This window comes from Diplotaxodon limnothrissa, linkage group LG7 (assembly GCF_057381915.1).
Source record: "Diplotaxodon limnothrissa isolate DT_005_m linkage group LG7, D_limnothrissa_male_GT1.1, whole genome shotgun sequence".
NCBI classification, from domain to species: Eukaryota; Metazoa; Chordata; class Actinopteri; order Cichliformes; family Cichlidae; genus Diplotaxodon; species Diplotaxodon limnothrissa.
This window is the reverse complement of record NC_140602.1, coordinates 4,353,190-4,371,253: the sequence shown is the minus strand read 5'-3', so window position 1 is coordinate 4,371,253 and position 18,064 is coordinate 4,353,190. Positions and strand designations below refer to the sequence as shown.

At 45.0% G+C, this 18,064-nt stretch overlaps 1 protein-coding gene across 1 annotated transcript; it reads left to right on the top strand.

Moving 5' to 3' along the window:
* Positions 1-1,592: 1,592 nt before the first annotated feature.
* Positions 1,593-17,165, top strand: tshz3a (teashirt zinc finger homeobox 3a). The gene is made up of 2 exons (XM_085357227.1): positions 1,593-1,939; positions 13,592-17,165. The coding sequence occupies exons 1-2, from the start codon at positions 1,900-1,902 to the stop codon at positions 16,906-16,908; spliced, it is 3,357 nt and encodes a 1,118-aa protein (XP_085213353.1). The 5' UTR covers positions 1,593-1,899; the 3' UTR covers positions 16,909-17,165.
* Positions 17,166-18,064: the final 899 nt, after the last annotated feature.

Below are 18,064 nucleotides of genomic sequence, written 5' to 3'. Positions count from 1 at the left end.
TGACAGGAACCCAGCTTATGTGCTCTTAGAGATGCAGAGACAGAGGCCAGTCCTCATCAGAGAGGGCTTTAATTCTTGTTCTCTGAATGAGGATGCTTACGTGCGTGTGTGTGTGTGTGTGTGTGTGTGTGTGTGTGTGTGTGTGTGTGTGTGTGTGTGTGTGTGTGTGTGTGTGTGTGTGTGTGTGTGTGTGTGTGTGTGAGAGAGAGACAGACAGACAGACAGAGCGAGAGACAGAGAGGCAAAGAGGGAGCACACTCGCAAGCATTTGTGTGTCTGCAAAATGCGTGTGTGGCTTTGAGCACACTGCATACAGTATGTTTTGGTATTTGTATGTGCCGTTTTTGCTGGCAGGGGTCAACGCACATCAGAGACACAGAGGGAGACCTGGGACCGTCCCACTCTGCAGAGATGCTGCTGGCTCGAGAAAAAAAGAAAGATATAAGTGGTGTAAAAAAAGAACTCATTACCTTGGCTCTTAAGACATGACGCTGTTCCCTCGAACTGGCTTTGATCTCTACCTAATGCAGATATATGGGAGAAGTGATTCTTTTTTTACTGTGATGAAAGCTAACATTTTTAACTGTTCACATCAAAATGTCGTGGCTGAGGCATCGGGCATGTTTGCATTTTCAGGCGGTGTGGAGCGGGGTTGTTTTACAAATTTTGTTCATCAGTTATAAAATATTTTGACTATGTGAGCTTGCAATGAAAATGACTTACAATATGCAGTATAAAGGCCTCCGAGAGCCATTGTCCTCTCTGTTTGCATCTCCTGCTATATATATAATTGATTGTATGTCTTTAACATATTACATAAATACATTGCATATACATACTGTACATATTGTCTTCGTTGACAATGTACATACAATTGTACTTATTGTACTGCGTTATTAATTCGTCCCCACCCATATTTTATACACTGTAAGTTTTTTTTATTTATTCTGTGGCAAAATAAAAAGGTTTAACTACATTGAATATAAACCATGGAATCAAAACTTTTATATACTAGTAATTTTGGTTTTCTCCAGCTGTGATCCATAAGTATGAAAAAGAACAAGATTGAATTGTGGGAGATTATTTACACACACACACACACACACACACACACACACACACACACACACACACACACACACTGGTGAATCAAAAAGAAAATCATAAGAACTTGATCAAAAGTTAAAATGTCATATAGATTAATGATTTACAATGTAACAGACACATTGCATCTATGTGGCAAGAAAATTATAGTTACGTAAGTAAACAACGGGGGAAATGTGTTCTTTTAATAAATAAAGCAAAGTCACAACGTGTGATAAACGTTACATTCTATGATTATTCGTTAGACTGACGTGCCTAGTGGTATTACTGGAATCATTATGATAGCTGTGGTTTTGTGGCTTGTAATAATCAGCCGCCTGCGTGTAATAACCTCTGACTTGCCTGAAAACCAGAGGTAGGAGGACACTCGTGTGTGGTGTCCGCCCCTCTCTGAGAAGTAAAGAGTTAACGGAGCGGTGGGTTTGCCCATTCTCCTGCTGTGAGTGACGCGATCATCTCTCTTATCCCTCAACTTTGCCTGTTGCCAGACCAGGCAGCCGAGGTGGACGCTGGCTATCACCGCTGACATTCTTAACGCGATCACACCAAAACAAAAATATGCTCCCTCACCTTGTTTATGTATTTTCCCGCTGACTTCTCAGTGCATGCCCTTATTCCAGTGACGATGGTTTTTAGTTTTTCTTTTCATCGGACTCCCCGATGTTGTGCAGTCTACTACACGAAGGCGTGAATCTTTTTTGAGTAGAGGTGGATCTTCCCGGATACGGCGAGGGGGCAGCTATATGAAATAAAAAGAAGACTTCTCACGGAAATCCCCACAGATTAAAAAACACAATGCCACGGAGGAAACAAGAAGCGCCGAAGCGCGCAGCAGGTATGTGGAGCCAAATACTATATGCGTAAAATAAGGCTCACGGTGGCAAAGCTGCGGTTCATTTGTTTTGTAAAGCTCACTTTCCAGTCACCGCATTTCCGTTTTCACTTCGGGGTTTTTTCCCCTCTCTCCAACGATGCGCTTTGTCACTCTTGGCTACTCTTGTGAGACCTAATAGAAACTATTACCAATATAAAGCTGATGTATAGTTTATATACAACATTCTGCGTTTTCGCTCTCGCTTAGAGTGGCTGGTGTGCCCCGGTCGGATGAGTCGGCTGCTGTAAACTTTCGCTTCCTATTTTTCCAAACTTGAATCCATGATAGTTTACCGCATCGAGATGTAATATAAACTGGATCTTTAAGCGTAAAACCTCTGGAAATAAGCGGCGTTTTCTTAACGAGTGCTCGAGGCGTGCCATAAGAGCGTAAGGGCTTTGTGCGCATTTGATCACAGCGCTTAACTTATTTGCACAAGCGAAAAAAAACTCTACCTCTGAGGTATTTCTTTTCTTGGGATAAGATAAACAATTTGAGAGCACACAATGGGGTTTCGTGGGCTGGAAGGAGCCATAATCGACAGTTGCCATGTCTGATTTGACGGTTGATTGATTGGCTGTCATGCGGCTTTGATCTGATCCTTCCCGATTTGCATCAGAAAATCACTTCCCACCATGTGCTGCAGGCCCCTGACGTCACGTTTAAACCACTTTGAAAGGCCCTGTGTACTTTTTTACACTGGCTCTCTCTCTCTCTCTCTCTCTCTCTCTCTCTCTCTCTCTCTCTCTCTCTCACTCACACACACACACACACACACACACACACACACACACACACACACACACACACAGTTTCTATTACCGTGATGGTCAAGTGACTCACGAAAAAGTGAAGGAAGGGGGGGACAAAGTGGTTTCACAGTGAGACATCACACACACAAGCAGACACATACTTCCAGCAGAGAACATCACACTTCCATGTGCACATGCTCACTTCTTCACTTTGAACACACATAGGCAGACACAGTTACACACATACAGTGGGTGAAGGAGGCGGGAGGAGTGGGTTAGGGGTTGTAAAAGGAGCCGTGTGCTATGTAATGGAGGGGAGGAATGGGTTTGCTCTGTCAGACCGGGCCGTCACAACGGCTTTGTTTCATGTTTGATTTAATTGTCTCTCCCCTGACAGGCCCATTCATCAATGGCTTTAATGGTCAATCAGAGACAAGCTGAGTGAGTGCTCCCATTCTGTTTAGCCATAAGCTGGCCTGGGCTTTTATTTCATCAAAATGCCCCAGCCTAATGTACATGCTCACTGGCTCTGAGTGGCCGCGGGGAGCACATAAAGAATGACTGAAAGCTTTCTGATTTCAGATCAGTGAGAAGGATGTTTTTCTTTTTTCATCTCCTCCTCTCCTCTCCTCTCTCTTCCCTGCTACACTGCTGTTTCTCTGTTGACGAAAGGGAATAAAAGGCTGTAATATAGATCGTTTTGTGTTTTTAGAAAACAACTTTTTCTCCCTGAAACCAGGCTTCTTTGTTCATTCATTCATCTATTCATTTCTTCATTTTTTCATGCTCCCCTTCCACCCCTGTCAGTCAACCCGTGCAGCTGCAAGTTATAAAGTTGTCAACTGTTCAGTGGGACACAAAGGGTGATGATGAATTGATTGCAGCACAGAGCATGGTGATAGAGAGAGCAAAGAAAAGGATGACAGATGATGGGCCTTGATTAGGGACTTAGGGGGAGAGTCAGCCCACTGCAACCTTGAGACTTGCATGAAAAATCTACCCCCCCACTCCACCTCACACACACATATACACGCACACACCACCCTGCTTTGCTCTCTCTCATTGTCTCTCAAACACACTCTCGGCTTCTCCCTCTCTTTCTTTCCTGTCTGAGAGGGTTTCTCTCTCCACAGTAGAAAACTTGTTTTGCCTGCTTCATTAGCGTTGGTCCAATTAGCCGTGAGGCTGATGGAGTCCTGACAGGCCCTGTGATTGGAGATGACAAGCTCGGGGTGCCCAGCCCAATGAGGTTTGCCACCACTTTGATGTAATCAACTTGATATTACACAGAGCCGCTCGCCTTTGGTTGTGCTGTAACTCAATTTTCTGCTGCAGGTGACAAATGGGCCTGCGTACCTGGGTCAGGTCTGAGTGCTCTTAACAGCCAAGGGCAGCTGGCCACATAAACAGGCGAGCAAACATGAGAGAGCGAGACTTTCCCGGCTGTGGAAATGTAGAGCCCTTCGTGAATTTGCCACCAGCTCGGGGTCCCGAAGCTGTTGAAATGGCTTCAGAAAGTTGAAATACTCCGTCGACTTAACAGGAAGTCGACATAGGCTTTACAACATGAGGGCGAAGACGCAGCTGTTTGCAGCTCGTGTCAGTGCATTGTCACACCACCACAGCGAAATCCATCCTGCCCTTTTCATTCTCAAAACGCTGTGCTTTGCTCGTTTGTGTAAGAGTTAGTCTGAGAGAGGGTGTGATGTAGATGGAGAAGGGTGGGGAAGTCGGTCTGATTTGGACAGGACTCCACAGCAACAGTTTCTTCTTTCTGCAGGGTCAGGAGTACAGCTGCCAAACTGGCAGCCATCACTTATGTTTGTCTACGAGCGGGTGAGTGAGTATACACTTAAATAAGTGGGCATCTACCTTTGAATTTGTTGGGTTTGAATGTGTACGTGGTTTGACTTACTGATACTATGGACGGGAATGATAATTACAAACCACCTGCTGCGGTCAGGTTGTAATTCTCTGAACCCTTCAGGCCTAAGAAGTCTCCACTTTTTCTTCTCTTCCCACCTCTTTCTTAGCAAATCAGTTGCGTGTGTGCCAGCTAAGAAACAACAAACACAGAGTGTTGACACCAGTAAAGATACAAGCGTTTACAGCACACATTGCAGACGCACACCCATATGTTCTGAATGGGTTGTAAAAGCACCAAGTGAAATTAAGTACGGTTTTATATCTGTCTGCCTTCCTGTTGTTTATGTGTGAAAAGCACGCCCTTTTGGAAGCAGCAGGGGACTGCAAGTTTGGACTTAATTGTCCAACTGACAAACGCAGTGACAGCGCTAGCGAGGTTCAACAACAACAATACGTCTCCTCAGCTGCTGTTGTCTGCAGGTGTGAGCAAGGCAAGTGTTTTGGCCTTGCTGGGCCCGTTGCTAATGAAAGTCCTGTGGCTGGATTCCGGTGAGGTTGAGTCACGTCTGTGATCTATGTGTCTGATAAGTGCATACCTAATGAGGCTGTGAGCACCAGGGAAAGGAGGAGGAGGAAGGCTGACAGAATGTTTCCCACAGGTATTGACAGACGCCTTTTTGTTTTTGCCATAGGCCTTGACTCCATAAATCCTGCCTGTGTAATGATAACAGTGCCACCCTGCCAGCAAGTGACTGAAAGAGATAGTGTAAGAGAAGAGAACGAGGGCAGAAGGGGGAGGAAGGGGAGGAGGAGCTGGTGGTGGTGATGGGGGTGGGTGGTGGAGGGGTAGGGGGGGCGGGATGACGAGAAGAAGAGCGAGGGCGCTGAAATGGGCCTTCTCTCCTTTTTAACACGCACTTGGCAGACGTCAACCCATTGGGTTGGGCTCTGAGAGCAAAAGAAGAGTGTAAGTGCTGTAGTAGTGTCACAAATAGAAAACCGTTAGCCATACACTCTTCCCTTTCAGCTTTCAGTGTGCTTTCAGCCGAGGTTTTCAGCTGAGACTGCTGTCTGGGCACCGAGTCGGAGGCTTTGTAAAAATAGTCCCACTGCTGTTGTGATAGATGCAGCTGCACTGTGGCGACAATTGGGACAGGCTGGATCCTTCCAAACCCACCACCCTCCCACCCCTCCCAGAGGTAGAGAGCGTTAGAGAGTGTTAGAGCCTGGTGGGATATGTGCTGTTTTCAGGGAAACTGAGCTGCTCCGGTCTTCAGGGGTCCTGAAACCCAATCCAGGAGGAGAATAGCCAAGCCATGCCAGAGAGCCGATTTCCTTTTCAACAGAGTCATTTATCACTGACCCACCCTTCGCTTCTGACACGCTGACGTGTGTCATTTATCAAACGGGCTTTACCAGACACACAGAGAAGGGAGGTGGATAGGGGGCAGAGAGAAAGAGAGAGTGAAAGAGGGGAAAACAAGACAGAGATTGCACTGAGAGAAACAAAGAGACGTAGTATGAGGTGTAAAGTCAGCAGAGTTTCACACAAAAAACAGTTGTTTGTGTATGAGTTTGGGAGAGTTTTTCCAGGGGCGAGTGAGATTTCCTGAAACCCTTAAGGAGAAGCGTTTGGGAGGGGAGATTTTTTCGAGATGACAGAGAGGATTGAGTTACACCGAGTTGTGTTTTGATGAGTGACAGAATGTTCTTCCATGACACATCTCTGGATGTCGAATGAAGGGGAGAAATATGCTTTGTGAGTATACAAGTCCGACAAGTGTGTTAGCGTTGTTTACTCATAATATATGCACAACGAGGACGCTTGGAGGCATTGTAGAGGTGTGTGTGTCTGTGCGCAGATGTGGCCATATGGCGCCAGTGTTTAATGCTGCGTGAGTGTGTGTGCTGCTCCCTGATGAACAGGGCTGACAGGTATCACTCATGCAGCAGCCTGGCCTTTAAATGAACCCGAGCTGCTCTGCTCTCCCGTGGCCCTAACAGGCTCTCTCCAAGATGGATGCTTCTTTAAAAATCAGATTAATGATGGATACCAGGCTTATAGTGCCATTTATCATGAAGAATATTATTTAGGCCGGCCGTGTATGGCTGTAACTGGAGAGCCAGGACGAGAAGAAGCAGGGTGGAAAGCCTTAGACAGACACTCACTGCGTGATGGATGGCTGAGCGCTCTCTCTGAGTGTTACTAGACACCAGTGCCGCTGCAGTAAGCCATAATCAGATAGCCCAGGGATGTTTATCCCGCAACTACACTACCCAGATTGCCTTGCCTGAAGGGTTGCTTTATGAAAGGTATAGTCTGTCATTTTTATCATCTTTAAAAAAGTTAGTTGAATCGCAAAAAACTCTCCAGACGTAAAAGGGCAGGTAGAAGCCGCTATAGAGTTTATTGCAATTATGCCTTATACAGCAATCCATTGGATCCTTTATAACCCAGTGTAATGATTACCCAGAAATTTCCATTTAGTTTTGCCCAGAAGAGTCCCCAGACCCACATCATTCCCCAACAATCGTGAAAAGTGGAGCCAGCTCTGCTGGTGCTGCTGCGGCAGAAAACTGGAAAACACATTTTTGTTTTTGTCCTCTTCATGTTGCCTTCTCTCTGTGTCCTACCTCCTCCTCCTACACACTCCTGTGATTTATGGTGGCCATCCATCTTCGGGCTGCGTCCATCACCTCCTCGTTGCTAGGCGATCACGGCAGCAGCTGTGTGTTTTGAGAGGGGTTCGGTCATCCCACTCCCCAGTCCTGATTTTTTACCCTTCACCTTGTGCTCTGACCCAAAGTTTCGACTTTTAACATCAAAAACAAAAAAAAAGGCAACCCCAGAGGCTGTCCTTTGGTTTAGGCTCGCACTCTTTGGGTCTTCATTTTGACTAAAATAACTGGATCTCAGTCAGTCAGTTTTTTTTCTGTCCAGTCGTGTAAATATTTTACTCAAGCTACTTGTAATGAGAAAAAAAACCCTACATACTTGTCTCCCTTGCTGTGGCACCGCCACGATATCACTTTGAGAGTGACAACTTACTTCACGTAGCACAGAAAATGAGGGCAGATTGGACCAGTCCAGTTTAATCCAGTTATGAAAACACTAGGAGCTGAAAATAAATATGAACATCAAAATGATTAACTAAGCTAGCCATTGCAAACTGTTACGGCTTTGATCTACTGTACTAATGCGGTTTTACTGCATGCTGTCTTGCAATGCAACGACATGAATGACTTATAGGCACGAGTCCTGGTGCATGGAATTACATTTACAGATAATTGTGTTTATGTTTGCTACAGGTTCAGGTGCACATATGCATGCCCCCACTAGAAAGTATTTCAGATTGCGCAAACTAGAATGTCAGAAAGTCTAAACTAAAATAGTCCCAGTATTTGAAGCTGGCTTCATATCCTTAGTTTAGCTTTAGTCCGGCTTTCAGGCTGCTGTCTTTCTGTTTTGCCCCATTCACACAGCCCAGTGACTTTTTAACAACATTGTTATATGAGGCCTAAACAGTTCAAGGAATGTAGGACTGAGCAGCAGTTCTGCTTCACGAAACTTTGCTTGAGAGCTGCTCAAGTAAGGCGTATATAAAAAATGATGGAAAGAATGAGGGAAGATGTGGAATAGTTGAAGGAAGTTTGACTGACTACGTATCATCAGACGAGACAGGCTTGATGTGCACATCAGACTGGAACATCACCTTCCTCTGGAGCCTCAGTCCTTATTACTGCCTTTTATTTCCGTGCCTGTGGAAGTAGTTTGTGTGTATTTTTTTTTTCTTCTGTAAAATTTTATCACCTATTGCTCTGAAATAGGACTTTATGGCTTCGGTTAACTTATAGTGTTCAATATTAGATGGAGGTTATAGTAAGAAACAGGAGGACTTTGTGTGCTTGTGGTTTGTCTTATTCTGGATAAACTAGATGAAGTTTCGGGTCTTGTAGGTCTGTATTTGCAGCTGGCAGCTTTGAAGTCCAGTTATAACACAACAAGCAGCTGAGGGTTGACTCTATTCACTTTCTCTCTCCCTCCTCTTACCATGTGCATTGACAAGGTTCAGCCCTAAGCTTTGCCTGGGGCCAGAATGATCTCTCTGTTTTTCCCATCTCCCATATCACACATCCTCCACTACAATCGGCGGACACAATGTATTCACAATGCCATCAGGGGGTAGAGAACACACACAAATAAAAAATGACAAAGACATCCACGATTGTCTGTAACACGATAGCTTGTATAAGCACAATGAGGCAGCAAAGCAATGTATTAAAAACCTACAAAAAGAGAGCAGCACAAGACAGTCTTCTGCGGTCATATCTGAAAAAGCGACTTATGTCAGAGCTTGTTAATTTTTAAAATAATCACACATCACCTGTTTCATTTTTTTCTCATGGGACTTTCAGCCAGCTTGTGAGGATCAAAGGGAAAAGAGTAAGAGAACTAAGTTTGATTGAGTGTGTTACTTTGACAAATGTGTACAAGAGAAAGGCATTTTAGGTATGTTCCTGATCTGCTGCTATTTTGACAGAATGGGGCTGTTTTAGGCTAAATTATTCTAATCTATTAGAGAGGTTTAGATCGCTGCAAAACTTGAGTAAGAAGCAGTGGTTTGTAGGGGTTTTTTGAAGGTTACTTCCTGTTCTTTAATGTGCTGGAGGTTTTTCCTGTTGGTAAGAGCCCCCCGCTGAGGGCTCGTGTTGGTTTAAGGATGTCAAGTTCCAGCTAAAATATTGTACACATGTCGAGACACACACGCCATGTTTTCATACAGATTAACCCTCTCCTTGCAGAGCTTCACTTTCTTGTGCTGGAAGCTACTTTTAGCCTTTTGTTGTAGCCTTTTGATTACCACTGCAGAACTTTTCTTTTACAGTAAACTATTAGAGACCACTCGTGCTTCCTGCTCCCTCCCTGGATCCCGGTTGTGTCTTTGTGCACTGAAGGTGATCTAACCATAAAACCCACACAGACAATGCTCCTTCGGCAGTATTAATTTCCATTTTATTTTCCCAAGAATGTAAAGATTATATGTCTTACTTCTCTTTTCTGTCTAAGTAATTCTATATAATGTACACGCTGGATTTACACTCTGCAATACATTAGTTTGTGGCGTAGCTAAAAACATTTTACAGATTGTTACTAATAGCAGTAGTTTTGCACAATAATTTTAGGAAAAGAAATGAAGATGCGGTGCTTTTGTTCTGCAATTTACAGCCATCTGTTATACAGGCGGTGTCCTGTTTTAGTGCGGAAAAACCCGACAAATAAAATATTGTGCTCATGATGACCGCGTAAAGGACTTTCCTACGATGCCTCTAGCAAGGTTGTGTTCTTGACGAGGCAGTCATTTGAGTATAAGGGTCAGACACAGGTAGAGATTTTAATGACACATCCTGTTTACCCTGCTTGTGTTGGGTGTGATCCGGCTCCCAGACTGTTTCCCCAGCTGTGAAAACCAGATCACAGACACTCCCTTTGGTCATCAAGGGGGTAACTTAAGAAAGGGGTCTAGAAGAATTTGTAGTTCGATGGAAACCTATTTGTGCGTTCCGCAAATTTACATTTGCTAATAAATACGTAATTATGCAGGCTACTGAGTGTTTCTCCTTTTTGCAAATGTAAAATTACATAGTTTTTGGTTTTCAGGAACATACGCCGTGTTTTCCTTATGCATACAAAAACTGTTTAAAGCGTAGCATCAAAAACAATGTTTTCAACTGCACTTGAGGAGAAAAAACCCAAAGGACAGAAGGAAAGAGACAGACAGAAAGCGACACTTAAAGCCTCAGCTTTAGAGGCAGCCACAGCACCTTCCTGCTTAATCACCCCCCTGTCCCTGCCCTCTCTGTTGTTCCTGATCGTCAGAGCAGCACTGCAGTATTTCTATCAGATGATCTCTCCCTCCTCGTCTGCGGCCCTTATGTTTATGAAAATGATACTCCACAGGAATGCCTCCTGCATGCCAAGATGTCACTGTCTTTCCTCATCGCTTGCATCTACATGCGTGTACAAGTGTGTGTTTGTGTTTGTTGAGGGGGGGGTGGGGGGTGTCATAACCGACTGAGTAGTTGTGTTTGCAATTATGCGAGAGCGTATTTGAGGTCGTGTATTTTTACATTAGGTGAAACGTGTGTTTCGGCTTGCGAGAGTTCGATTTTCTGCAGTTTGTGTGTTTGTGTGAAGTCGTTATTGCTATTTCTGTGTGAGCTGTGACTGAGATGTTGAGTGTGTGAATGTGCACCTCCTACCCCTCTTAACCCCTCCACCCCATTTCCCCTCCCTAAAGGAATCATTCATAGAACCTAATGATTCTTGTCTTTCCCCCACATGGCTTCAGCTCAGTTTATCATTACATGAACACACACGCAATCTCCTTTTTTTTTTTCTCTGCTTCTCACACCAACGCACACACTAGGAAAATTCATACATTGGTCTTACACCATATGCTCAGATATTAGTTAAGACTGCATCCAGGAGTATTGTTGTATTCATAATATTCATAATTTATTCTAAGGGAGCCTCTATACTCCCATCACCTTTTATTAGCTTGATAAATCACCTCTGTTGTCAGTCAAGGCAGGGAGAATAATTGGATGTGGTTGTCGCCCTGTGTGATGGATTATCAGTCATTGGGGATTAAATTAACAGATAGTGCTCAGACATAATGGTTTTTGTTTTGCATTTTAAATTGCCTGGGAGCATGGTTTGACTCTATAGGTTTTTATAGCCGGTCCTTTTGGACTTCACTCCCCCTTTCAGTGCTTTCTAGGCTTAATGACAAATGAACAATAAACCATAGGACTGGAGCTCTGTTAGTACAAAATGTAAAACATTTACTACCAGGTTAAGAAATAGACAGGGACCTGGCAAGGCTTACAAATGCAATGGCGTGATGTAGATGTAGAATTTATTCAAGCAACAGTTTGTTGAAATATCCAGACAATGCGAAGAAATGCTCGGAATGCTTTTGTGTTGAAGGCTGAGAAAGGCGACATGACGATTCAGTCAAGAGATGTAGCTAGTCGATACACAAGTGTGGTAACTACCTCATTCTGGCTGGTTTTAGTCGTTTAAATTAGAATCAGACATGACCTTCCAAAAGCAAAAGAAAAGAAGGATGTGGAAGTCACTTCAGCACTGGTTGTACAGAGATATCTCTCTTGCATGTTTTCCTGAGGGTGAGCAATTTACCTCCTCACCCACTTCGCCAGCCTCCCAGACCCCTCCCTCCCCTTCAACGTCCACATTATCATAATTGTGTCCAGAACATGAGGGGCTGGGGAAGTGATCATGTCATTTTATTTACACCCTGCTTGGCCCTTTTTACAAACGACATGCCACTGACTGCCAAGCGGACTGGGGCCCAACGACATCTTTTGATCAGGGCTGTCGGGGCCTATCAGCGGAGAATGGCAGGTAATGGATACCCAGTGACAAACCAAATCTCCGGGAGGACGAAGAGTGGGCCGCACCTGCCAGGTCTCCATTAGGCTGGCCTCTCAGTTGGGCTGCCTGCTGACTGTGCCCCCAGGGCCCAAATCAGACCAGCGCCAGCCGCATGGCTGCCTAGAGATTGGCTGTTAGCACTGGAAATGAGAGTTATTTCAGCTATGACATTTTTGTTTAGACTGGATGTGAGTGCATGGGGAGGTGGGGGGGAATGAAGGATTTAGTCACAGCGTGTGTGTGTGTGTGTGTGTGTGTGTGTGTGTGTGTGTGTGTGTGTGTATCTGTTTGTGTCCACACACATAGACTCGACTGTGCGTGAGTGCTCAAACCGTTTAGCCTATACCTAAAGGTTCTTGCCGTAGTATTTGTCTTGGTTTACAACATTGTCCAAATGGCCTCAGACCTGTCCACAGGCCATCCACTATTTTCTGAGAGTATTTGTTTTTCCTTAAGTTGAGTGGTTTTGTGAGTGAGGTGGTCAGGAAGCGAGGGAGCAGGGGCTCGGTGACACTGCGGAAAAGGGGGCGTGTGCTGGGCCAGTCGGTGCTAGGTGGGTAGGCTCATCATCACGACAGACATAGTGGTTGTGTGTGTGGAGGGATGGGGGATGCAGTGCACACACACCAACGCACATAGACTCATCGGTCTCTGTGTGAGCTGTAGACGCCACCATGCAAAGTGACAGGTCACTTATGCATCGCCGTCGTGTCAGCCGTCCTCAGTCTCGCCTCGTTCTCTTTATCCCCGCTTCCTTTGATTTTAATTATAGAATTCTTTGTCTGTTTAAAAATGTCTTATATGTGATATTTAACACTCTTTGGGTCTTTAGGTGTATAGTTTGAACAAGGAGTATTGATTATCTGTCGTATCAAAAAAAACTAGTGAACTTACTTCAGTGCAGATGAAACTGTGTGGTGTCTATTCAACATATCTGCATTTCATCAACAAAATTTTGACATCCCTTTCTTGAAATTCTTGAAGACATGCTCTTTGCCTGTGTGTGTGTGTGTCAGTATGTATGTGTGTGTAATCAGAGAAGAGGCAGATGAAGAGGCGTCAGACATATTAACTGACAGATGGAGGTTGATCCAACTCATTTATTACCCCAGAGGAGAATGCCACAGTGAGATTGGGCTTCATTAATTTCAGATTTAGTTTTCATTTCAAGCTGTTGCGCCCTGAGATAAATAAAATGGTGCATTATGTTTTTGCCAAGATATTTCTTTTTTGTTTTCCTCCAATAGAAGGAGTGAAAAGAGGGGAGGCATAAGTTCCGTGTGGCTGGGGTAGTATATAAATACAGGCTTGCCTAGAGGAAAATAACACCTCAACGGTTGATGAGGTGAAATGGGATGACTGTAATTTCTCAGCTCAGCTTTAAAGGCTCCCACACAGATGGCTCATTTATCCCTGGGAGTCCTCGGGCACACATAGCAGGGAAACTTTTTCTCCAGTTATTCTAACATAGCGTGTTCACTCCCTGCAATTTAACTCATCTCTTTCCTTCTCTCTTTGTCTTGGTTCTCCTTGCAGCTTATTCTCCCGACGAGCTGACAGAGCACCATGTGGAGGATGAGGAAGCAGAAGCGGACGACCTGCCCTCAACCCCTCAGGACGACCTTCCCATGAAAGATGAGTTTGTGGAGCAAAGTGTAGAGACTGCCAAGGAGCAGCCATGTGACCAGGAATCAGCTGAGACCACAGAGCTCTCAGGACAAGAGATGGACAGTGAGTCACATGTGAGTGAGACTAGTGACCGTCTTTCAGACTTCGAGAGCCCCTCCAGAAAAGTTGAGGGGAGCGTTGTCACAGCATCTATAAATGCTGACAGCAAGACGCCTCCCATAGGCATGGACACGTTAGAACAAATGAAGGCTATCTACTCCAGCTTTCTCACCAGCCCCTTGTGGTCACCACTAAATTTTAATTCCACACCTCTACCGGCGCAGTCTTCGACTTCTGCAGAGAAGCCAGCTCGCAGTAACAGCACCAGTAGCAGTAGTAGCTGTAGCAGTGGTAGCTATGACTGGCACCAAACTGCAGTGGCAAAGACACTACAGCAGCATCCTCCACAGAGCCGTCACCCCGCTCAGTCAGAGCCCAGTCTCTTTAGTACAGTCCAACTCCACAGGCAAAACCCAAAGCTGTTTGGCTCAATCTTTACTGGGGCCAGTAAATTCCGTTGTAAGGGCTGTAGCGCTGCTTATGACACTCTGGTGGAGCTGACAGTTCACATGAATGATACAGGCCACTACCGTGATGACAACCAGGACAAGGCAGGCAGTGGCGCAAAGCGCTGGTCTAAACCACGTAAGCGGTCCCTGTTGGAGATGGAGGGAAAAGAGGATGCCCAGAAAGTTTTGAAATGCATGTATTGTGGCCATTCCTTTGAATCCCTCCAGGACCTCAGTGTCCACATGATCAAGACCAAACACTACCAGAAAGTGCCTTTGAAGGAGCCCATGGCCCCTGTGGCAGCCAAAATCATGTCTTCAAAGAAGCGGGGACTTGTGGGGTTAGACCTCAGTGCTACACCGCGCTCTAGAGAAGGAACCCCTAAAGCTAAACACCTACAAGGAGAACTTAGTGAATCCTCACAGAAACCTTCCTCCAGCCCATACACTCCCCAAAATAACCGCTATGGACACCAGAATGGTGCTAGCTATGCTTGGCAATTTGAATCCAACAAATTTCAGATCCTCAAGTGCATGGAGTGTGGGAGTTCCCATAATACACTCCAAGAGCTGAGGACCCACATGATGGTGACAGGACACTTCCTGAGGGTGACCAGCTCTGTGGGAAAGAGAATCAAAATACTTCCCGAGGCTACCTCCCCCAATCCCGGGAGAGTTACCACACCTACAGAACAGAGGGTCCAGTCTGTACCTCTTGCACCCTCTACCTTCTCTCCTCCGCCTCTTCAAACTCAACTTACCACAACTCCCCCGGCCACCTCCCCTCCCCTCAAAGAGATCAAGAAAGAGGAGGTTGAGGAGGAATGCACTAAGCAGGAGGCAATAGGAAATGAAAAGCAAGTTGCAGTTACTGTTAGTAAGGAGGAAGATACTGAGAGGGAGGAAAAATACGACATTTCGAAATATAACTACCTTACCGAAGAGGACCTGAAGGAAAGCCCTAAAGGGGGATTGGATATTCTGAAATCACTGGAAAACACTGTGACATCAGCCATCAATAAGGCACAGAGTGGCAATCCAAGCTGGGGAGGCTATCCTAGCATCCATGCTGCCTACCAGTTCCCCAGTGCCCTTAAGCAAGGAAACATGGAAAAGAATTCACAAATGAAGTTCTTGTTCAATGGAGGCGATGGAGTGCCGTCCTGCCTTGCCAAGAACCAGCCCCTCATTTCCCCACCACTTAGTCAGTCATCACTTTTTCCCAGCAACAACTTTCAGGCAATGGAAGACTTAGTGAAAAAAGTGACTGAGAAAGTAGCAAAAGTAGAACAAAGAGTTAAGCAGTTATCTCCAAAGAGGGAGAACCAATTCTCCCCCTGCAGCAGTGAGGCTGGAGAATCCCACAAGGGAGGGGAGGCAGACTCGCCTTGGGAATGGAGGGAAGTTACCCCAACCAATAGCGACAGGGGAAGCCATGGTGACAGAACATCTCCAGCAACCGAACCCAAGAGAGAAGCAGCAGTGAAATCCCCGCTTGCCTCTGCACTGAGATGCAGCACCGCCATTATCACTGGTCACACTCCTCCAGAGCAGCCCTTTGTCAACCCTCTAAGTGCTCTTCAGTCAGTAATGAACATTCACTTGGGGAAAGCAGCCAAGCCCTCTTTGCCAAACCAAGATCCCTTGAGTCTCCTCTCTAGGCTCAGCCAGAGCATGGCTGAGAAGGCCGCTGTGGCTGCTCCTCCATCACAGACCAAAAAGCAAAGTGTAGCTAATAACAATAGCTTTTGCCAGCCAAATGATGACCAACCCATGGACCTTACAAAAGGGAAAAGCGATCGAGGGGACTCTGTAAACTCAGCTCCTCTAACGCCCTCATCCACGGCCTCCTCAGTCTCTCCCATCTCTCTTGTTACTCCTGCAAAGCTAACAGTGGTCTCTCCATACACATCCAGCAGCCCTCTACACGAAAATGCATTGTCGGATATCTCAGACATGCTGAGAAACCTTACACAGTCCCACCATGTCACAAAGTCGGCGTCACGCCCACGTGTGACGGATAAAACTGAAGTTGTGGGCTCTACCCACGACGATGATGACGTGTCCCTGCATGGCCACAAACGAAAGGGTCGTCACTCCAACTGGAACCCACAGCACCTCTTTCTTCTGCAGGCCCAGTTTGCCTCGAGCTTGAGGCAGACGTCAGAGGGGAAATATATCATTAATGACCTCAGCCCGCAAGAAAGAATGCACATATCTCGTTTCACGGGTCTCTCCATGACCACCATCAGCCACTGGCTGGCCAACGTGAAGTACCAGCTACGGAGAACGGGCAGAACGAAGTTCCTGAAGAACCTAGATTCCGGTCAACCTATATTCTTCTGCAGTGACTGTGCCTCGCAGATTCGAACCCCAGCAGCTTACGTATGCCACCTGGAAGCCCACTTGGGGTTCAGAATCAGGGACCTGGCCAAACTGTCTCCCAAACAGACTGTCAGGGACTCTCAGACTCTCACTGAGAAAGTAGTGCCCCTGGAGTCCTTTCTTCCTCCACAGTCGCAAGATGACTGCAGTAGTAATGGGGGAGTTTATCGCTGCCAGCTCTGTGTCCGTAAGTTTGCCACTAAGCATGCCATCAAGCTTCACCTCAGCAAGAGCCATGGGAAGTCTCCAGAGGACCATCTGCTATACGTGTGTGAGACGGAGAAATGTTAAATCCCTCTGAGCAGTAGAAATACTGTAAAACATATGTAGAATGACAGACTGTTAAAAAAGATAAAATGAAAAACAAAATATTCGAAAAGTGTGGTAATGCACAAAGTTGCCATGAACTACTGTTAAAAATTTCAGCACAAGGTGTTTACATCTATTCAGCCTATACACATTTCTGATTTCTCTGTATTTCAAAAGACATTTATTTCACTTTAAAATATACTGTAGGTCAAAGCTATTCAGCTCCCTCAGTCTGTGTTCACGTTTGTGAGACGGATTGTTTCACGATTATTTCGGTGAATCTTTTGACTCGAGAGTCAACTATTGACTTGAAATGTACTAATTTTATTGTATTTATTTTGTATTTTTGTGAGTTTGCTTTCGATTTGCTGGTAGACTGCATGTTTTACTGTTACATTTGTACAGTCCTATCCTGTCTAGATTTTAAAATGCCCTTCCAAACTGGTCATCAACACATTAAAACAGCCAAATGCCTGGGAAAGCTCCTTTAAAGAATCTGCCAAACAGCAGAAGTTCATTGCTTGTTTTATAGTTTTCTCTGTGCGGTCTTGTTTTTTGCTGATTGTAAAAGCTGCCTTGTTCTTTATCACTGATTAAGGGGCACTAAAATCCAGGTCTGTGTAAAAATGTACATATAGTGTGTAAGCTTATGATTTGCTGTTTAAATTATGCATACTTGTTATATTTCCTAATTTAAGAGGACTATGACTATCCACTGGTGCAGAGCCTTTGAAGAAGATTAAAAAGGACACTGTTTTGCACAATAGTTTTATAAATGTTATTTGATAAAATAAAAAAAAAACAATACAGATATGTTAATGCCTTGTGCTTCTATGATTAAATCAAATTAATTGCTGCAAAAATACATTGTGTTCTTTTATATTTGTTGATCAGGGTGGATTTAATGAAGACAAACATCACAGTATTGGCCGAATGTTGCCGAAAAAAGAGAACCTCAGCCCTCCCCTCTTTTGTCCCACTTTGAGTAAGCCTTTACAAATCAGCTGCTCACCAGGCTACATCTGCAGATACACTAAACAGAACTTTAAAACTCAACATTTTCCAGTGCAGTTGTCTCCACAACTACAATTTGTCAAGCGTTCGCGGTGATTTCTATGTTGTTGCGTTGTTGTGGAGC

Bases quoted from the DNA above. Each gene is read 5' to 3' on its own strand.
- tshz3a (XM_085357227.1), top strand. From the start codon at position 1,900: ATGCCACGGAGGAAACAAGAAGCGCCGAAGCGCGCAGCAG. The intron at 1,940-13,591 runs GTATGTGGAGCC...TTCTCCTTGCAG, and splicing joins AGCGCCGAAGCGCGCAGCAG to CTTATTCTCCCGACGAGCTG.